The sequence below is a fragment of the Galeopterus variegatus genome, unplaced genomic scaffold (assembly GCF_000696425.1).
Source record: "Galeopterus variegatus unplaced genomic scaffold, G_variegatus-3.0.2 Scaffold7423, whole genome shotgun sequence".
Taxonomy (NCBI): Eukaryota; Metazoa; Chordata; class Mammalia; order Dermoptera; family Cynocephalidae; genus Galeopterus; species Galeopterus variegatus.
The window spans coordinates 66,759-89,943 of record NW_007733534.1 but is presented as its reverse complement, the minus strand read 5'-3'; the positions used below and the strand labels follow the sequence as shown (position 1 = coordinate 89,943).

The following is a 23,185-nucleotide window of genomic DNA, read 5'->3' as shown; positions in this document are numbered from 1 at the left end:
GCGGGGGCAACACTGAGGGTTGCGATCCGTTGCCGGACACGGAAAAAAGACAAAAAAGACAAAAAAAAAAAAAAAAAAGAAACTGGATGGTTTGAATAATCATTTGTTTGATAAGTGCATGTTTAAATTATAAATATCAAAGCTAGGGGAAAAAAGGTACCATTTGACTTTATAACAGTTATATTGAGATATAATTCACATGCCATAAAACTCACCCTTTTAGAGTATAAAATTCAGTAGTCTTTTATTATATTCACAGAGTTGTGCAAGCATCACCACAGTCAAGCCATGCCCTTTTAAAGGAAATCTTTACAAACTGTGATACTTGTATCAGAAAACAGAGCATTTTGAAAATAATTTCTTAAAGTTGATTTGAACTTTGCTTCTACTTTTATAAATAAGGAGACCAGCCCAAACCAACTTTGAGTTTATTAAATCCCAGTTATCTTTAGTGGGAATTTATTTATTTGGTTCTGGTTATATATCTAGTATAGATTGGCAAAGTGTTAATGATTGATGCCCTTGCTCCCTTTAGACAGTCTCTGAATTTGTAATTATCTCATAAGCAAAGCAGTGTTTTTTAAAGAAATTATAAAATGGATCATGTACAAAGTGAATTTAATGATTTTTTTCTATTCCAAGTTATCAATGATAAACTCCAAAAGAAATCTTTATCATGAATATTAATATAAAGTGAAGTTTGTAAAAAGATCTCTTTGATGGTCCTCTATTATTCATGATAGATTTTCTGTTACACTGTCTGTATGTAGGGAGGCTAAGCTTGAAATGGAAAATAGCAATTCTGAAGTCAGCCTTTCTAGGAAACAAAGTCAGTACCCTGGAGAATAATGCCTAAATACAGAAAGAAACATAAGAGCTGAAAAGTTTTTTGTGTGGGTACTTTTTTTTCTTCCCCTTCTCCTGATGCTCTAATAAATATTCTCCCAAAATGATGAGAGCAGGTCTTAGAATTTTGTTTTGTTTTTATTTTAAGGTAGAAATTCAGAGAGGAGTTGCTGATTCTTATTTTTCTTGCTTCTTTATTATAGCCTCTGATTGATTAAGAAAGAAATGTGTAGTTTTGCCATTAATCTTACCAGTATTGCATGCTGCTCTTTGTCATAGGACTGACTTGTTTATCAACTTTTATGCCTTGTTTACTGGATTTTTAGCTCTTTTTAATTCTCTTCCCCAAGACTCTTTGTACTGAACTAAAATATATTATCTTCCTTAGCATGTTGTTTTTAACCACCCATTACAGAGTGCAAGGGCTAGCAAGTATGACATTTTCTTTGAATTTATTAGTTATTTTGTTACTCTTACCTTTTCTTTCCTATAGTAAAGCTTTAATAATCTCAGTTTATTTTGCTTGGCTAGTAATTGGTAATCACAAAAGTGTGACAAACTATTGATTAAATGAAACTAACATGAAAACTACTCTGATAAATATGAAGTGGAGGGGGGAAATTCTGCAAAAATTACATTTGTGCATTTGAGAAAAAAATGGGTATGGATTTCCCCCCAAATATTGCAAATGCTGTTTATTGAAAGGTGGCATGTGGTTCTGGTGTAATTGTAGCCAGTCTGTTTACCACCTGTCCCCTTCCAGGACTTCAGATGAGGCAAAACCCCATCCTACTCCTTGTTCAAGAGCTTTCTTGACCTTTTTTGTGAAATATGTCATGAAAAGTCATACCTGTGGATAAATAAACCATCTACCACTTTCCACACTTGATATGATGCACATATAAAGAAATTATACATCTAGAAAAACAATTAATCCTAACAAGTAGAGAGAATTAGCAACAGTTTTTGTATTTATAAAAAATGGAATGAATGATTGGTATAAGGCAATACAATTTATAAATGGAAAAGTGGAAAAAATATTCAGTTTTGCCAGTCATTTAGAAACAATGATGATGTTTAATTTGTATGAAAATTATGAAATTATTGGGAGAAAAAACAAACCCAATTGTCTGATGAAACTGTTATGATTATACATTGCTGGTGTAAATTGGTGCTGTGATACTTTTTGAAAATTTAGTGACACATTTCAGGTGCACAAAAATTTTCATAACTTTTCACTTAAGATAAATTTCTAAAGTCGAATGACTAAAGAATTAACCACCCCCCAAATAGGAAAGGCTATATATGTAGATGTTCATTGTGGTGTCACTGAAATACTGGAAATAAGTGATATATCCAATAGTATAGAAATAGTTAAGTGAATTCTGATGTTTCAGCATACTGAAGCATTGTGAGTTAGACAAATAAGTAGCAATTTAGAATAATGCTTATCATATAATATTACATGAAAACAGAATTCAGAATTATATCTATGCTGGGGCCGGCCCGGTGGTGCACTGGATAGTGCGCCGCTTGGGAAGCGCGGCGGCGCTCCCGCCCGAGGGTTCGGATCCCACATACAGACCGGTTCCCGCTCACTGGCTGAGCGAGACGCGGGAGCAGCGCCGAGGGTTGCGATCCCGTAGCCGGTCCCGGTCCGGTACGGGGGCAACACTGAGGGTTGCGATCCGTTGCCGGACACGGAAAAAGACAAAAGACAAAAAAAAAAAAAAGAGAGAATTATATCTATGCTGAGTATAATTCAAATTATTTATGGAGTGTTTACAGAAGAAATATGAAATAATAAAACATAATTGCGGAGCGTGGTGGCATTTATAGTAATTTAAAAAGATTATTTCTACCATAAAATTATTTCTAGGTATATATTTTAAATGTTAAAAGTTTTTTTTCTTCTACTCCCATCAATAATCACTATCCAAACCCTTTGGGAAGCAAAGGGTTGGAGCTAGGTAAAGAAGGATGGTGAGTCTGCAGGTCAGCTAGGAATATTTAGATACCAGGAAAGAGGAAAGATAAATTATGAATAGTCCTTTTTGATTTTTCTTCTTTATTCATGTTCCTATTCCCTGTTGTTGTCTTTGTCGTTGTTGTCTTTAAGAAATAGCATGCCATAATTGACTGAGCACAGGTTTTGGCCAGAAGTCTGGGCTCAAATTCTGTCTCTGTTACTTGTTAGCTATGTAATTTTCAGCAAACAATTTAGCTTATTTAACTTTTCTTGTTTTTAAAAGAAGTATTGAGAAGATTAAGATAAAATATATGTAAAACAGGTTTTATAAATATAAAGCTATGCGTAAATATTGTTACTGTCTTTAATATAAAGACAATATAAATACAATATAAAACTATGTGCAAATATTGTTACTGTCTCTAATAAACTCATGAGTAAGTTGAAATAGGGAAAAGATGAGGTATACTTAGCAGACTAAATTTAATGGATATTTGGAATGTTTCTAAAAATATGTTTCCCCTTTTTATTATAGGGATCTTTTATTTAGCCAGATGTATGACAAATTAAATGAGAATTCAGTGGCCAAAGGAGTGTTTTTGGAGTGCCTTGAGCCTTATATTTTAAGTGATAAATTGGTGGGGATAACACCCCAGGTAATGAAAGACTTGATTGTTCATTTCCAAGATAAAAAGTTAATGGAAAATGTGGAAGCCCTCATTGTACATATGGATATCACCAGCCTAGATATTCAGCAGGTGAGTTTATAGACAGTCTACTAATTTATGTAATAAACACCGTTCATTTATTGATTATATTTACCTGACCAGGCCTCACTCTGCCTTGTAAAAACCCCAATTATATATTGAGCACTTTTGGTGAGATGTCTTATAAATTTTTATTTGTCAATATAATTTTTAGGATTGTACTTAAGTGAAAGGTAGATTATAAATGTCTGCAAGCCAGGGATTATGTCTTCTATTTCTTTGACGTCTCCCAGAGCTCTTGGCATTGAATTTACATTTAGTAGTTGCTCAATAAATGCTTGTTGACTGATAGTTCTTCATCAGTTTGTTGGTTCACTAATACAGTTTTCATTCAGCAGGTGAGTTTCAACTATGGGTACTTTCACATGCATAATATAATATTTTTACTTTTAAGAGTATGATGCCATTTTTTAAAGAGCCTCATATATAAGTCCAGAGATGAAGTTTGAAATGCAGAGAATGGTATAAGAGGCAAGTTACAGTAGGTTTTGAAATTCAGAGCATGGTATAAGAGGCAAATTATAGGACTTCTTAGCATGCGCAGCAGCCCATTGTTTGATAATATACCTCCATTGTATTTCAGGTCCCCACAATATGTTTTCAGTCCTTAATTGAGGAACAGTATCTATTCTGGCCTAAAACATTTCACAGTTTAATTCTTTAATTCCATATTAGTCCTAATAATGAGCATGTTACTCCTGCACACCTTCTTGAGCTAATATATAGGTGATTTAGAAAAGTGTTAGGAAGACTAAAAGTTTTGTTTGTTTGTTGTTTTTTGTATGTTTATTGTGGCAGCTAGCCAGTACAGAAATCCAACCCTGGACCTTGGTGTTGTCAGCACCATATTCTAACCAATTGAACTAACTGGCCAGCCCCTAAAAGTTTTTTTGAAGTGTACAAAATCACATAGAAATAAAAGGTTTGGAAAAATAGTTATTGTTTTCTTTTTGGAAGCTCTTTATGAATGGCTGCAAGTTCGCAAAGTAAAGCTTGATTCTCTTTTATACATGCCTTTAACAGAAAATATCCTTTCTATTATATGGGTAATTTGGCATAGTCTTCACAGTCTGACAGTAGGTTCACTGATCTGAAAGCATATTATCAATTTAGCTTTTTGTACCTATCACATATAGGAGGAAATTTTAATTTCTTCTCTTTCCAACATTTTCAGCTTTTCCCCAACACCATGTAAATATGCTTTAGTCTTTTTCATGTTAATACAATTAAAAAATCTTCCCCTCAGTTTCTCATGTCTCCATAACAAGACTTCTCTCCTTCTTCCCTCTAAGTTACTGCCCCGTTTCACTCCTCTCAGTCACAGCCAGATTTCTTGAAAGCATTGTCTAGGTGACTGTTTACATTTTTTTCACATCCTAATAATTCTTTATAATTGCTTTCGCTAGAGTCAGCAATAACCTCTATGTCCACCATATCGAATGATATTTTTTCACTTCTTATTTTGCTTACTCTTTCAGCAGCATTTTTTTCATTAATTCAAGAAGCATTTATTGAGTGTCAGGCTCTGAGGATGCTTCAGTGACCCTGGTGAATAAGGATTGTCCTCTCATAAAGCTTAAATTTTAGCAGAAAAGTTTGGCAGTAAACAGATAAACAAGTAAACAATCAAGAAAATATCCAAAAACAAGTGTTAAGTTAAAAGTCAAACAGGACAGTGTGGTAGAGAGAGGAGAAAAGTCTCCTTTAGGTTGGCTAATTATAGAAAGCCTTTCTAAGGGGTAACATTGAGTCTTGGAATCCAATGACAAGAAGGAATCAGTAATGCAAAGATCTTGGAAGAGAATATTATTATAGGTAAAAGCAACAGCTAGTATTAAAAAAAAGATTATACTTTGGGTGTTCAAGTAACAGAAAAAAGGGAAGCAGATCTAGAGCTTGGTGAAAGACAGCGAGATACCTTGCAGAGCAAGGTACAAATTTTTCCATTTTAGTCTAAGTTTTGCTGTGAAAGTTTTAAGCAGGATCTCTCTGGTTTGTTTTAGGGGCAACAGAATGAGGGATGGGAACGAAGTACAGGGGAAGCAAGGAGACTAGTTAGGAGACTGGTCCAGGAGGTGATTCTGGCCAGCTGGTAGCAGTGAGATGGAAAGAGCCTGATTTGGGATGTAGAATTGATTTGCTGATGAATTTAATGTGAGGATATGGACAAGTGGGAATGAGAGAATTTAAGGATGATACCTAGTTTTTTTGGCTTGAGAAACAGGGTGGATAGTGATTCCTTTAAGAAGATTGGAGGACTGGGGCAGGTCTAAGTTTGAGAGACAAAATCAGGAGTTCTGTTTTGCCATTTTATTTTGAGATAGTTACTAGACATTCAGGTAAAGATGTCAAGTAAGTGGTGGGATATATGGGTCAGAGGGGAGGTTAGGGCTGAAGCTGTAAATGCTTTAGTCATCAGTAAAGACAAGTATGGTCATGGCATTGGCTGAGAGAGACGGGAAAGAGAGAAGAGGTCCCAGAACAGGCCTTCTTCTAGACTCTCCCAGGACATCTCACTGTCATTTTTCTTCTTACCTCTCTGGCTATTCTTTATCATTCTCCTTTTCCAACCTCTACTCTTCTACTTCAGCCCTTTTGTCACTTTATAGTGTTAAATAGCTCCCATTGGAACAGAATACAGAGGACTGTATATTTCAAGTCATATCTATTCCTCTTTCTAAATATTTCCTCAAATTGATTTCTCTCCACACTTGAACAATCCAAAATCCTTTCCACCTTAGGTCCTTCATCCTTACTGCTGCTTCTGCCTACAGAATCCCTAGTTTCCACTTCTGCTTTTGTCTCACATACATGCATTCTTTAGGTCCTCGCTTAAATGTTGCTTCCTCGAGGATGACTTTTGAACACTCCAGACTAAGTCAGATTCCTCTATAATGCTTATCACATTTGTAAATAATGAATTATTTGTGTAATTGAGTATCTTCCCCAAGTTTTAACTCATACACCATTTTGTGCTCCTCCTTTCTTTTGGTGAGTGTCCAAGACGAATGTAAGTCTTGTAAGAGTTGGGACTTGGTCTGGATTTGTGTTATCCATCATTTTATCCCCAATGCCTAGGAGAGGACCTGAGTGTAGGTGTTAGTAAATATTTGTAGAACAATTGACCAAAGGTAAAATGAATATGAAAAGGAAGAGGATAGAGAAGAAACAAATTTAGACATTGGAGGATCTTTAAAAGTAGCTGTTTTACTATTGTTCTGTTAAAACTATTATTGAAGCTACAACAGTTTCTATCCTGGTATTGTGTTTGAGTACTTCAGTTTTACTTTTTGTCAGAGAAGGAATAAGAAAAATTAGGGAAGAGAATTTAAGATCTTTTTAATTCTTAAAGCTTTAAGGAAAATAATTGGTGAAATTTACTGAATTGTATGGGCCAAGTGACTTTTCCTTTTTACAGGTAGTTCTCATGTGCTGGGAGAATCACCTATATGATGCTATGATCTATGTCTACAACAGAGGCATGAATGAATTTATTAGTCCAATGGAGGTAAGATACTTCCTAACTTGGATACATATTTAATATTGTCTATTAATGTTTTCCCTATTCTCTGTTTGCTTTGAATAGTTTCTGTTTTCATCCAATCATTTAAAAATTTTTTTCTAGATTTATTAGACTTATACCCACTTTAGCTTGAGACTTTTAGGTAGTCTTTAATTTCATGCCTTCTACTATTGGTTTCTTTTTTATCTGCATAAGTAAGTATTTAAATACCAGGAAACAATAGATAAAATTGAAAGTAGTGGTTACATGTTGGACTTTAGGTTTTTTTCTCCTAAGCCTTTTTGATACTGTAGTAACTTTTCCAAAAGGTATAAGAAATTTATTATATATAATCATTGTATATAATAAATATACTATTGGATAATGCTATTTGTAGATATGTTCTGCTAGCAGAGAGTCCTTAAGATGGTAGACCATTATTTGTCAATTGCTAATTTGGTGCTTTTCTCAATTCAGAGTTTTATAGCATTTATTGTATTTTATAGCTTTTATTTAAATTTTTTAGTCTCCTCATCAAGAGAATCTGAAAAGCAGTTTGGGCTTATTTTAAGAAGAACAAAACTCCATATCCATTTTATTTATCTTAAATTTGAGGACAGAATTATGGATAATGAGTTTTGGATACATATAGTGCCTTCCCAGTCCATTGCTTTATTACAGTGACTAATATACCTCAGAAGAGCCAGGCATCTGCTGAAGGCACCCAGTCAACTTTTTGTAAATTTAATGCCATCCAAACCTATCCTTAGTATTATTAAGTCAACAGTCATTCTATGATATTTCAGACTTCTTTAAGCACATTAAGATTGGTAGGGTGAGTATCCCTCTAATAGATAACCCTTGAGTTTTGGTTGTACCTCTCTTCTCTTGGTCAGTTTTTGATATTAGTGCCACACCCCTCTTCCTCTGGTTTTGATGCCGATTGTCTGTATGTCAAGTGAGTATTCTTTACCCTTGAACACCTCTCAGCTGCTTTCTTACCAAGGTGCAGTATTTCCCTGAGAGAATTGTCAGCTATCTCCCCACTGGGGTCCAGTACCTCTCTGCATGCAAAAATGTTCTCTATGCCATTACTAAACCACAGTTAGGAAGAATTAATGCAATTTCTAGTTTCTCTCTAAATAATCCTTCAAAACACATTCTAATTTGAGACATTCTCATGTTGATAAAAATGATTGCTGAAATTTTGTTATATTACTTTTGAAATTTTTGTTTTGTGTGGGCTTTTTATTCCTCACAATCTGGTTTGCATTTATACCCATATATCTCAAATGGAACACTGGGTTATTGAGGTTGCCTTGTTTTGTGTTCAGAGTAATTTTCAAGTTTAATTGCTTTCAGCAGCTTGGTATTTATTATTAAATAATCATTTGGAGATTTTAGCAGTGGGAGATTAGGTGCATCCCGTGATTCCTCTTTTATAATTCTCTGCCTGTAAGGAAATCATTTTTTTGTGTTTACATTTTAGTTATTTTTAGTACTTAAAGAGGTCTGAATTAAGAGGTAGTATCCTTCCTTTTGAAATTTTCTATATTTCCTAGAATGAAAGAGAGTGTTACCACATTTGATATGATTACTATAGCCTTTGAGATATTTCCTTAGTTCTAGTTTTGGTTGTTTCTAAAGCCTTGTGTTGGGGGGCAAAACTTTTCCTCTAACAATTTATGTTCCAATGATGGAGGGCATTGTGGGGGTGGTGGAGTTGGGGTCTGCAAGTGACAATATACAGATTAATGGAGAAAAGATAAGGTCTGTTCACATGTGTGAGAAGACTCAGTAATGAGTAGTTTTGCTAAGTAGCCAGAGGTAAAGGTTTATATACCAGCTTAACAAAAAGAGGGGGCAGAGTTAAGGCATTAGTGGGAAAGTATGAAAGTTCTATTGGGCTTTTTGACGCTAAAGGACAACTGAATTTGCACTTCTTGGTGTTAAGGGTCAGTCTTCTCCCAAACAGGAAACTCCTGAGGGGGATCCATGACAGCTATATTTTCAGGAGCCTTTGCTTAAGTTTAGATAATGTTTCTTTCTGTGGCTTCTGTTTTCAGTTTAAAGTAATCTTCGTTACCACATTGGTGGGACATTAATCCTTTCATTTGCTTACTTTTTTTTTAAAGAATAAAGCCCTTCTAATAATCTAAGGATACCTTATATTAGAAATTATAACAAGGGCCGGCCCGGTGGCGCACTGGTTAGTGCACCGTTTGGGAAGCGCAGCAGCGCTCCCGCCCGAGGGTTCGGATCCCACATACAGACCGGTTCCCGCTCACTGGCTGAGCGAGGAGCGGGAGCAACACCGAGGGTTGCAATCCCGTTGCCGGTCCCCGGTCCGGTACGGGGGCAACACTGAGGGTTGCGATCCGTTGCCGGACATGGAAAAAGACAAAATAAAAAAAAAAGAAATTATAACAAAAACTTTCATGTAACTGGTATTTATTAAATTCTTTCAGTGAAGAATATGACAGCAATGATTGTTTCTCAGTGATGCATACATTAAAAGATTTTATATTTAATCTCAATAGCGGATGACTAATTTCATTAGAGAAAGGTGATTAATAGCATAAGATTCTTGATTATCTTTTTAAAAATATTACTCTTTAAAATGATGGTGATTGTTTTCGTATTAATTTTAATGCAGAAACTTTTCAGAGTCATTGCTCATCCTCTAAGTGCAGGAAAACCGCTAACAGGTATTGATTTTCTAAGCCTTAATTTTTTCTCTTTTTTCTATTTTAAGGTATTATTTAAATGTTTTAAAATTCACTAATTATATGTATACAGTGTGAATTTTAGTAATTGTATATAATCATGTAACCACCACCATAATCAAACTGTAGAAAGAACTATTGTTTCTCATCCTAAAACGTTTCCTCTTGCCCCTTTGTACATGTTCCTTTCCCCACAGCTGCACCTCCAGGCAATTACTGATCTACTTTTTGTCACTACATTTCATGTAAATAGAATTATACAGTATGTGGCCTTTGGTATTTTATTTTTTTCACTTAGCATAATGTTTTTGAGATTCATCCATGTTTTTGTATGAATTAAGATTTTGTTCCCTTTACTGTTGGATTATATTCCATGGATTGAATATACCATAATTTGTTTATTCATTCACCAGTTGATGGGCATTTGAGTTGTTTCTGGTTTGGGACTGCTATGAATAATGCTGCTACAAAAGTTGTGAACAAGTTTTTTTTTCAAATGAAACTTTTTATTCTGAGATAATTATAGATTCACATGCAGTTGTAAGAAATGACACATAGAGATTCAGTATACTCTTTACAGTTCCCCCAATGATAACATCTTGTAAAACTAAAGTACAATATCACAACTGGATATTCACATTGATAAAGTCAAGATACAGAACAGTTTCATCATCACAAGTATTTCTTGTTCTGCTCTTACCCCCCATTCCTAACCCATAGCTATGAATAAATTTCAGTTTGAGCCTACGTGTTCATTTTTCTTGGACAGATACCTAGGATTCAAATGGCTGGATTGTATGGTGAATGTATGTTTTTCTTTCTCAGGTCCTGCTTTATGGTTGTTCAAAATAGTTTTCCTATTTTGCATTCCCATCAGCAATATATGAGAGTTCCAGTTGCTCACATCCTTGCAAGCACTTGATACTGTCAATCTTTTAATATCTTTTTTAACCTTTAGCCATTAATGGGTGTGTAAGGGTATCTCATTGTGGCTTTAATTTTATTTCCCTGATAGCTAAGTGATGTTGATCATCTTTTTATTGGCCATTCACTTGTCAGAAAAGCAAAAAAGAGCTTTAATTCATTCATGAGGGTAGAGCCCTCTTGACCTAAATACCTCCCAAAAAACCCTACCTCCAAACATTTAACATTGGGGATTAAGTGTCCAATGCATGAATTTTAGGAGACACATTCAGATCATAACTAGTTCAGTTTCTTCTCTTGTTGGAGTCTATTCAGGTTATCTGTTTCTTCTTGAGTCAGTTGTTTTGGTAGTTCCAATAGTTTGTGAATTTCTAGGGATTTGTCCATTTCATCTACATTATCTAACTTTTTGGCATATAGTCATTTATAATATTCCCTTTGTAGGGGAGAAGGGAACTTTCCATTTACCCTCTGAAGGTTTAGTAACTTGAGTCTATGAAATAAACAGTAGACAGATTAACAGGAGAAAAGGTTTACAAATTTGTTACATGCACTGCGGCATCACAGGAAATAAAAGTGAGTTCCCAACAACCTAGTGAAATTTAGAAGCTTTTACACTAACTTCATAGGGCAGAGGGGAGAGGGGAGGTAGGGAATTTTGGGGAGAGTAAATGATTTGGGGGGAGAGAATGATTAGACCCAAAGAACAAGTGATAGCCTGTGACAACATCTCTTTGGGCCTCAGATCTTCTTTCCTGTAATATGAGTCAATCTCCCCCAGATGATGAGATTCCTAGGGAGGGGATCTAGGACAATTGAATTCTTTTTGGAGGATCTGGTCTCAAGGCAGATAAGGGAAAACTTCTTCCAGCAGCTGTTGATCTTCAAGTGCCTTCAGTTTAAATTAATCAGCCTATCAAGCCTTCATATTTTGGAGTGCCATTCCCTGAGCTCTTTCACCTTGTAATTTCTTTTATTTCTACAAGGTCAGTAGTGATGTCTCCATTGTTGCCATAATTCTTTTTTTTTTGTTTTTTAAAGATGACCGGTAAGGGGATCTTAACCCTTGACTTGGTGTGGTCAGCACCACGCTCACCCAGTGAGCCAACCGGCCATCCGTATGTGGGATCCGAACCCGTGGCCTTGGTGTTATCAGCACCGTACTCTCCCGAGTGAGCCATGAGCCAGCCCCATTGCCATAATTCAAGTCTCTCTTTTTTCTTGGTTTGTGTAGTTAAAGATTTGTCAGTTTTGTTGATCTTTTCAAAGAACCAATTTTGGCTTTAGTGATTTTCTTTTGTCTGTCTTTATTTCAGCTTTAGTCTTTATTATTTCCTACCTCCAGCTTGCTTTGGATTTAGTTTGCTCTTTTTTTTTTTTTTTTTTTTTTGGTTTCTTGAGGTGGAAATTCAGATTATTGATAAGATCTTCTTTTTTAAAATAGGTGATTACAGCTACAAATATCCCTCTGTTGACCTAAAAGAAACTGAGGCCAAACATATAAAACATAGCCAATATGACAATTGCAACTGGAGAAACACATAGGTCAGATCACCCTGTGAAATGCCCTCCAAAGGGGACCAGCAGAGCTTAGCTCTTTTATACATAGAAGGAGGGAAGAATCAAAGGAGAGAGAGAAGACAGCTTCCCTTATCATTACATCAGTTTTTTTTTTTTTTTTAAATTAATTTATTTATTTATTTTTCCTTTTTGTCTTTTTCCGTGTCCGGCAATGGATCGCAACCCTCAGTGTCGCCCCCGTACCGGACCGGGACCGGCTACGGGATCGCAACCCTCGGTGTTGCTCCTGCGCCTCGCTCAGCCAGTGAGCGGGCACCGGTCTGTATGTGGGATCCGAACCCTCGGCGGGAGCGCTGCCGCACTTCCCAAGCGGCGCACTATAGCAGTGCGCCACCGGGCCGGCCCTTACATCAGTTTTTGTTGGTTGCACATTAAGTATAGATTCGGGATTGTTACTAGGTTACATCCTACATGCAGGGATCTAGAGTAAGAGTTACAAGAAGCATTCCAGGTTATGTTATTGCTTTTCTGGTGCCAATATGCCTGCTTCTAAGTTAAAATGGTCTTATTATAACTTTTTTTAAGACATGGGACATGACTACTGACTCATTCCATATTTTCCAAGGCACTACAATTTAGCTGATCTGGTCAGGGCAGATTTTTTAAGTTATCACCTCTAAGTAATGTTTTAGCAGTATCCCATAAATTTTGGTAAGTTGTGTCTTCATTTGTCTTAAAAGTATTTCCTTACTTCTCCTGTGATATTAATTATTTAGAAGTGTGTTGTTTAATTTCAACCTATTTGTGAATTTCCCACATTTCCTACTGATACTGATTTCTAATTTCATTCCATTGTGATCAGAGAACATACTTTTTATGATTTCCATCTTTTTAAATTTACTAAGACATTTTATGGCCTAACATATGGTCTGTTCTGGAGAATGTTCCATGTACACTTAAAAATAATGTGTTGAATGTGTTCTGTTCTTGAGTGGAATGTTGTATAGATGTCTGTTAGGTCTAGTTGGCTTATAGTTTTGTTCAAGTCTTCTGTTTCCCATTCATCTTCTGCTGATTCTTTTATCATTATTGAAAGTGGCATATGGAAGTCTCCAAATATTATTGTTGAATTATTGCTCGCTTCAATTGTATCAGTTCTTACTTCATTTTATTTTGAAATTTTCAGTTCTCTGGGAGGCAGTTTACAATTCTGCCTTAGCCTTCACTTTCTGCTTGCATAGAGCCTCAAAATCAGCCATGGGTTATAGATTAGGGCCTTTTCAGGTCTTCCCTGAATATGTGTGCAGCTCTGCACGTGTGCATATCCTTCAAGAATTCTAGGAGTATATTTGAGCTTTTCAACCCCCCCAGCAGACCTTCCATTATCCAGTTTTTCATTTAAAGTTTTCTGGTGAGCCTCTTATTAGTCCCAACTGCTAACACTGCCTTAGGCAGCTGTAATGCTAAACAATAGCACTGATTATTTTCACAGATGCTCTGGGAGTAGTGCTGTTCCTACAGCGTGAGTTCTGAGTCAAGACAAAGAAAGACAAGCCCTGAGAATGGAGCTTTTAAGTGAGTTGCCAGATAAGTCAAATAGTGACCATTCTCTGAGGATGGGCTTTCTGCCCCTTTGATTGGCTGCTGGGTTGCTGGTTTTCACAGCTGCCAAAGTTACAAGGCTACTGGTTTTCAAAGCACAGTGAAGGTGGGACAGGGCAGCTGGCACTTGGTTAAGTTAAAATGTTATAAAACTTACTGTTCTCATCAAGAGTCAGGCATTTTTCTTGAATATTCTTTAGATCATGGCAAACCTTAGTGTCAAGAATTCTGAAAAGACAATTTTGATAGTCTCCTGGGGAGCAGTTTTTTTTTGTGGGGGAGCAGTTTTTGGAGGTCCACCATTTCAGAGGTCTGTCCCTCTGGGTTTTGTTTCTATTTTATTTTCTCTCTGTTCTTCACCTTGGATAATTTCTATTGCTCTACCTTCAGGTTCACCTGCTCTTTTCCCTTTTGTGTCAATTCAGCTGTTAAATCCACTCAGTGAATTTTTATTTTCAACAATTGTGTTTTTCAGTTCTGTAATATCCATTTAATTCTTTTTTATTGTTTCTGTTTCTCTGGTCCAACTCTTCATTTATCTGTTGAAATTTTCATGCACTGAAACGTGTTTCATTTTGCTTCATTGAGGAGTAATTATAATAGTTGTTTTAAAATCCTTGTCTATTAGTTTTGACATTTTGTTCATCTTAGGATTGGAATTGATTGATTTTCTTTTCTCCTGAGGAGAATATGTTTTATTTTCTTGGTTCTTCATCTGTTGGATAATTATGGATTGTTTTCTGGATATTATGAATGTTACATCGTGGAAATTCTGGATCCTGTTATTTTTCTCCATTGAGTATATTTTTCCTTTGTTTATCAGGTGATTTTCTTGGCTGGACTTCAACAGCAAACTGTTTCTCATGTGGCAGCTCCATTCTCTCTTCAAATCATTTGTTTTTAGCTAGTCTGCTTTGATTCTAATCCATATGCATAGTTTAGGGGTCAGTCAGTGCTGAGGGTATACAGAGTTTGGGGATCCTCTCTCTGGCTCTTTCTTTGCAAGATTCTCTCAATCTTTTAACTGTTCTTGTTTCCTAGCTTCTTTTTTCTAGTTCCCCTGGCCAGAAAGATTGCTGCTGTGTTTCCATGTGAGCCACCAGCTATGCTGTGCTCTCCACACTAACTGCACTTAATCCCAGGCTGAAAGCTACAAGTGATAGAAATTATTTGTACAACTCCCTGTCTCCACTCCTCCAAGCCTGTGAATTCCCCACCAGACTCTGTCTGCTTTTCTTCACACTTCAGTACCTTCAGGCAGGGAGTTCCAGTCTTGGTTCCAATTTTTTAGTCTTTGGCTGAGCTGCTTTGAGTCTTTTTCCTGTGTGGTAGTTTAGGGTCAATCACGGATGTGGGCAGACAGTTTGAGGATCCCCTCTGTGACTCTTTCCCTTTTGGGATTCCTCCATTCTTCCATATTCATGGTTTCCTGACTTTACTTTTCTGATCTCCTAGGCCAGAAAGATTGGGGCTGGGGCGGGGGGGAGGGGCATGTGCTGCCTAACAACCCCTTACCCCACCTCCATGTGTGCAGTTCAGAGTACATGTACCCAGGGAAAGACCACGAAAAAGAAAAGTATGGCTGCCTGTCTCTCCTCCACCAAGTGAGTCTGAACTCCCCACTAGATTTGTACACTTCTATTCACTCTTCAATAACTTTAGACAGTTACTTTTTGTATTATGTCCATGTTCTGCAGTTTTTTCATATAAGGGTGGGTGCAGAGGGAGTCATTTTGTACAGTCTTAATCCCTCATACCTAAAAGCAGCCCTAAACCTAATCTTTTTTTTCCCAACTTGAAAATTGCTTTACACACACACACACACACACACACACACACACACACACACACACACACAATCTACCAGAAATGAAAGTAAAGTTTTGAAAAATCCAAATGGAAATAATGAGCTTTTACAACACAAAATTGTCTAAAAGAAGATATTGGGAAAAGAAAAGCTATAGAAAATTAAGTACTCTGTCAGTCAATTCAGTATACATTTACTGATTACCTACTCACGTGCCAGACACTATACTGGATGCTAGGAATACAGAGATAACATGGACTACCTGCTCCTAAGGAACTCATAGTAGTGGAATAACGGAGATGGGTATGCTAAAGTAAATTTGCCTTGCTTAAAGAATATTGTGAGCTAGATACATTCTACTTGAGATTTCTAGCAATAAAGGTGTTTATCTAATTAGCCAATAAACATGAACTTGGTATACCAGTAAGGTGATTGCCACTGTGTGTCATACTAGTTGAGTTGGATCAAATAACAATTGGTATTGAAGCAAAATGTAATTATTTATATAATTTTGAGCAATTCAAATTTATTTGCATTCATAACATCACAGATTTAGAGCATTTATAAAGCATTACTGATAAAGTAAAAGATGTACTTGTACATTTGCTTGCATTATGTCCACTATTCATATACCGAAAATAGAAACTTTAGCTCTTCATTATTACCAACCACAAATACCTATAATCTGTACACCATAAGCATTCCTAATCACTTTACCCTTATTGATACTCCTACTCCATTCTATGTTGACCTTGACTTTTTGACCTAAAACTTGGTCTAATTATCTTTCTGATTTCTTTTAGTCAAAGAAGTAGGCTTATATCACCAGAAGACAGAATCTTACATTTTTGATATAATTTAGAATAGAAAGGGCCCTAAAGGTCATTTAGTTGAGTTCTGTTACTTTAAACATTTGGGAACAATGGTCTCCTCAGCCCTACAGCACTGTAGGTGGTGAAAGTCCATGTTACAGATAAGAAGACATTATAGTTATGTCTTAATATTAATTAATTGGCCATGATCTACAGTTCATTAATTCATTGCCTGCCCTACACCTTCCACTAGTCCTAGGCTAGCAGTTAAGCCAACAATACATAGATCTCTACCCTCATATCTATTTCTTTTATATGTATTAGATAACTCACTGATTTTGTGTCTGTGAAAAGACTCTAATAAAAATCAAGAAAATAATAAAGTGGTCTTACCTCAATTTTCTGTTATTTGGGAATATATTTACCTTACCTTAAATGCCAAGTTTTATTTTTTGTTTCCACATAAAAATTATATCTCTGAAAAGGTTTTGAGAGAGAATTGCTGAAGATACTTTTTTTTCTATCTTAGATGAGCAAGTTATTATGGGCAACAAGCTTCTTGTATATATTAGGTAAGAGGTTTTTATTTATTATCTGTGTGTATGTTCTTTCTATATTTTCCCCTATATTTTTAGAGATTCTCTTATCTCTTATCTATATAGTCCTTTTCATTTTCCAAAGTTCTTTTATGTGTAGCAGTGGTTCTCAACCATGGGTGATTCCCCCTTACCCTAAGATGTGTGGACTATCTAGAGATATTTTTGGTTGTCACAACTGGGTCTAGGATGCTACTGCTATCTATCTAGGGGGTAGAGGCCAGGGATGCTGCTAAGCATGCTGCAATGCACAGTGTTGTCCCCACAGCAAAGAATTATCTGGCCCCATTAATAGGTCTGAGGTTGAGAAACCATGATGTAGAATATTTTACTTTTACTACAGACTACTATGTGGGATATGTGTTGTCTCTAGTTTATATATAAGGGCAGGAAATTTGTTTAAATTATGGAAAAGTTAGTGACAGAGGTAAAACAAGAATACTTATCTCCTGACTCCTGGAATTCATTCCAATAGACTGTGTAGGCTCAGAACTGGGTCCTGATAAAACTTTTAGATAGCTGGTTGGCAGGACCTGCTAGAGCATCATTTTAGCTCCCATCTATCAGAGTTAACTTTGAGACCTATTTCATACTCGTTACATTGATTCTTTAGTGTAGTAGAGCATATACATCATTGGCCTAGTGCTTTGTTATTAGTACTTTAATCTTTTTAGAATATGGTGGTATCCAGTTGTCTTTAACCAAACATTAAAAATTGATGGCTGGTTTAAAGAGATTTAAAATTTGTGCCCCACCCTAAAAACAGAAAAAAGGAAGACACATTTAGAAGACATTTGTGATAAATTCATCCTAAAGGCAAGTCATTAGCCATAAAGCATGTCTGATGTGGAGGTAAACTAGGTAAATTTCTCTTCAGATTCTAACTCTGAAGAAAAAAGAAAGCCTTGTTCTATTGTACACATTTTCCAGACATTTATTTGCCTAGCTCATTACCTATCTTTAATCTCCATTCTTACAGCCATTGGTTTAAAAGTCTCTGAAAATGGTAGGCCTTTAAGAGGTAAACCATAGTTTTCTGGTGCCATTAGGCTCTTTCTAGATGCTGGGTATGGGGCATTTAGGTACTTTGTCCTCATTTCTTGTCCTCTTAGTGAACCTTGGGTTTTTCTTAGGAAAAATATGAAGAAATGAAAGCTCCTACTCAGTCACAGGATATGTTACTTCATTCACCACCATTCCTGTTGCCCACATTTTTTGAACTGGATGTCATTTTGATCTGGTTTTAAACTTGACCTAACTAGCAAGAGTTAAGTCTGCTTAAAAATCAAAGTAGTATCCCAGATTTGAGAAACAATGTGCTACTCACTTGAAAGTTACCTCTTTACGACTAATCAAATATATTCTTATTCTTTTCTTCTAGCTGTTGTCTAGCAGGTCGTGCCTATCCTCTTGGTGACATACCTGAAGATCTCGTTCCCTTGGTTAAAAATCAGGTTGGTACTATTTTCATAGCATTTTTACTATCTGCACCTCTTGTTAAAATGCACTGAAGACAAATTATAGTTGGCCATTACACCTGGACCAGGAGCTATTAATTATAGGAGAGAGTCTACACATTATCACTGAAGTCAATAATTATAGCTGAGAGAGGATTTAAGAGAGAATTTATAACATAGTGGCAATTTAAACTGAATTCAACCTGCCTTTATTTTTCCACATGGGAATCATTGCTTCAGCAAGATACTTTATAGGATGAGAAAATAATCAATATTTTTTTTCAACCTGCAGGTTTTTGAATTTCTGATTCGCCTACATTCAGCAGAAGCTTCCTCTGAGGAAGAAATCTATCCTTATGTTCGGACTTTGCTACATTTTGACACAAGAGAATTTCTAAATGTATTGGCACTGGTAATAGATAGTCTGATTTTTTTAAAAAAAATTTTTATTGACTCATAACTGATTACACATATTTTGGGGGTTCAATGTTGACATATGTTGATCAAATCAATATTACTAGCATATATATATATTGTTACAAATGGTATTTGTTCTTTATGCCCCTTGTCCTATCTCTCCCCATCCCCTTTTCCCTCTCCCCTCCCACTTCTGATAACCCTAGATTTCTTCTCTTCTTCCAAAAGAGTTATAGTTACTCTCTTGATTTGTTGCCTAGATGATCTATCCAATGCTGAAAGGTGTGTTCAGGTCCCTCAATATTATCGTGGAGTAGATGCTTCTTCTTTCACTGTGGAATGGGCTTTGTAGAGAGAGACATCCTCTTCTTTTCTTTGGTCTCTGCTGGTGACTCTCCTTGTGTCAATGCACTCCAGTGGCTGGTGGATCATCTGCATGGTGGTTGTGGCTTCTAGCCACTTTTGCAGCAGCTGTGGTTATAGTGGTGGCTGTGGTGGGCCACCCACAGGGAGGTGATGTTTTTGACATGCTCCTTACCTAGTTGCTGGTGGCATTGGCGGTGTATCTGGTTGTGGTGGAGGGTCCCTGAGATAGTCTGATTTTAAGGTACTTTCAAAAGAACCAGGGTGATAATTTTTTTTTTTTATGATAGAAACAAAGGAAAATAATAATCCTTATGCAGGTACAGTTTTTATGCCCAGCAGTAAGCCAAGATTTCAAATGTTGAATTTTATTGTGCCACCCATATTTTCTCTAGTTTCTTATCTCCCTTCCTCCATTCCTCCCTTTCTCTCTCTCTGTCTCGCTCTCTCTAATACACACTCATCAAAAAGATAAAGAGAGCAGGGTTAGATATGATGTATCTCTGATTTTATGAATTATATTACCTGGCCTACTAAATATGGAAGAGGGCTCTGAGGCAGTTATGATGGTGATGATAGTGGAAATACCTGGAGTTGAAATGGAGCATGAAGGCTTCCTGCTGAAAAAACACCTTTAAACATGTTTAATTAGAGATGAATTTGAGTGAGCCAGGTTCTCTGTGAAAATGCCCCTAGGAGAATAATTATATAAATAAAACACTGTATATCTTCCCAATTACATAGTATTGTAGTTGGTTTTGAAAAGCTTGTGATAACATGGAAAATGCTTATATTATAGTGTTTAGTGAAAGCAGGAGGCTCACAGATATGTAAAACACACATATGAATATATATACAGTATTTAGAGAAAGGCAGAAAGGAAATACACTCAAATATTAATAGTAATTAACTTTGTGAGATGGGGCAAATTTCCTTAATGAGCATATACTACTTTTATAAGTTGAATGATATAATAGACTATTAAATTATTTTAAAAAGATAAATACCCATGAGAAAGTTATTATATTATAGTTTGAATTGGTTTAATTTGAAAATCTGACCTCAGACACAGCAACTTTAATTGCATAGGAAGAAAGGAAAAGAAGCTTAAAACTGGAAGTCAGATCTAGTTGGTGTAGGAGACCTTAGACTAAGTTCAGAGGAAAACATAAACGTGCTTGGTGACTGCATGTAGGAAAAAAGAAACAGGAAACAATGGGACAGGGGATTTGGAAAGAATGGTAGAGAAAACAAAGAATTTTACCTAATTTTCTTTTTTTTTTAATGGGCTATGGTAGCACTGAAACACATGTGGAATTATGCTGATGCCTGAATTATGATATTGGGATTTATAGTAAAGCTGCAAAAACATCTCTCTCATTTGCTTGACAAACATTTTGAGTGCCTAGCATATACCATGTGCTGTACTAATGGGGATGCAACCTTGGCCGACAGCATATAAACCTTGCCCTGTGGAGAAAGAGGATCCAGACTCGTAGATAAGTAATTACAGCATAGTGTAATACATGCCTTAGGGGAAGTGCAGGATGTTATACGGACACTTAGGAGGGGCACCCTAATGGAGGGTCAGGGAAGGTTTCTTGGGTGAAGAGTCTCAAAACATGAGTAGAAGTTAGTCAGGTGAAGAGTAGGAAAGATACTCTAGGCAGAAGGACAGGATATGTAAAAGGCCTTGAAATGAAAAATTCAGTATGGCTGCATCTTTAAGTGTAAGGAAAAGTGCAGTAAGAAACAAATCCAGAGACATAGGCAGACACTGAGGCTTGCAATCTAGTAAAAATTTATACTACTGCTGTAGGTAGCCATTGAAGCCTTTTAGGAAGAGAAATATCATGATTTATAGTTCAAGAAGATTTCCTCTGGCTCTTGTGTCTTAGTCGGTTTGGGCTGCTATAACAAAATACTATAGACTTGGGTGGCTTATAAACAACAGAAATTTATTTCTCACAGTTCTGGAGGCTGGGAAATCCAAGACAAGGCATTGGCAGATTGTATCTATTGGGGTCCCACTTCCTGGTTCATAGAACAGCACCTTCTCATTGTGTCCTTCCATGGCAGGAATGGGGCAAGGGATCTCTCTGGAGCCTCTTTTATAAGGTTACTAATCCCATTTATGAGGGCTCTGCCCTCATGACCTAATCACCTCCCAGACACTCTGCCTTCTAATGCCATTCATTTGGTGATTAGATTTTCATCATGAATTTTGGAGGACACGATCATTTAGACCATAGCATATGGAAAATGAATTGAAATGAGATTAGATTAGAGGCAAAGAGATCTGTTAGCAAATTTTTGTAGTAACCTAGATATAAGATAATGGTGGCTTGAATTAAGGCAGTGACAATGGGGATAACAAGAAGTAAAACGATTTGAAAAATGATTTAGGAGGCAAATCAGCCCCCTAAAATTTAGGGCTTATTATATAGTTGGATATGAAGGATAAGACAAACAGGGAAGCATTGAAGATTCCCAGATTTCTGTTGTTCAATTGTTTATTTGTAATAAAGGAACTAGAACTCTCACATACTACCCTAGGAATGTGAAATGGTAAAACCACTTTGGAAAACAGTTTGTTAGTTTCTTACGAAGTTAAATAATACACTTAGCAAATGACCCAGCAATTCCATTCTTAGGCATTTTACTAAAAAGAAATAAAAATATATGTCCACAAAAGAAATTAAGTATTCTTAAGTAGTGTCTTTTGAGAGTAGTCTATCATCTTCTCATTCTTTGACATTATCTTGTTTGAGCTGCTTTCTTCTTTACCACTAAGCCTTCACCAGTAAGCCTCCAAGAAATATTTCCCCATTCCGAGGTACCTCTCTCCCAAAAGTCGTATCTTACCAAGACTTCTGATCTACGCTTTCTAGATCATTTCCTTTGATCTTTCTAATAGCCAGTGTTCTGTTTTGTTCCATGAGGTCTCAGACCTGATCTCAGTATTTCCTCACTCATGATGGGTCCCTCTTTTCTTCTGGAGGTGAATTCTATTTTATGTTATAGGTGTTCTGCTACCACTAGAACCTTGTTACACCCTCCTTTCTTCTACACAATCTTATCCTGACTTCTCATTGGTGCTATGTGTTTTGGAGCTAACACTGCTAATTTGGGATGCTTATTTTCCCACTTATATGTACAGTCATCCCAGGACAATGAACCTGAACTGCAACTACAGTAGTCCCTTGGTATCTTCAGGGGATTGATTCCAGGACTCCCCACAGATACCAAAATCCACAAATGCTCAAGTCCAAAATGGTGTAGCATTTGCATATAACCTACATGCATCCTCCTTCATACACTAAATCATCTCTAGATTACTTATAATAGCTAATACAGTGTAAATAGTTGTTATATTGTATTTTTTTTTGTATTTTATTTTTTTATTGTTGTAGTGTTATTTTTTATTTTTTGGTTTTTTGGTTTTTTTTTTTCCCCCCGAATATTTCTCATCTGATGTTGGTTGAGTCTACAGATGTGGGATGACTGTAAATTGAAGTTTGTTGTATTTGTTGTCCTTTTAGTTTTGCCATTAGCATGGGGTTTAGGTGGTTCCTTTTGCTCTTTTTTATTATATGGGGGTTTTTTAGGGGGATGTGTAAAGAGATTAGGACAGGGGTCTGCAAACTACAGTCTGAGGACCAAATCCAGCCCCATTGGCCCCTGGCTTATGCCAGCTAAGAGTGTTTTTATATTTTTAAGGGTTTTTTTTAAAAGAAAAGGGAGAAGATGTGATCAGATCACATGTAGCCCACAAAACCTGAAATAAATTTTGTCTGGCCCTTTGCAGAGAATGTTTGTTGACCCCTAGATTAGCTTGCTATCATTATCATACAGAAACCCCATAATAATTTTTAA

The 23,185-nt window shown here is 36.3% G+C and overlaps 1 protein-coding gene across 1 annotated transcript in view; it reads left to right on the top strand.

The window, feature by feature from the left end:
• The window catches only part of LOC103607438 (vacuolar protein sorting-associated protein 8 homolog), a gene marked incomplete at its 3' end in the record, with an annotated part of 93,216 nt that overhangs the window by 5,314 nt on the left and 64,717 nt on the right, over nucleotides 1-23,185 (top strand). The window contains exons 2-7 of the mRNA XM_008591947.1: nucleotides 3,351-3,573; nucleotides 7,001-7,090; nucleotides 9,741-9,792; nucleotides 17,006-17,048; nucleotides 18,454-18,526; nucleotides 18,822-18,941. Of these exons, the coding sequence (XP_008590169.1) occupies nucleotides 3,351-3,573; nucleotides 7,001-7,090; nucleotides 9,741-9,792; nucleotides 17,006-17,048; nucleotides 18,454-18,526; nucleotides 18,822-18,941 (601 nt within the window). The remainder of the gene's footprint in view (nucleotides 1-3,350; nucleotides 3,574-7,000; nucleotides 7,091-9,740; nucleotides 9,793-17,005; nucleotides 17,049-18,453; nucleotides 18,527-18,821; nucleotides 18,942-23,185) is intronic.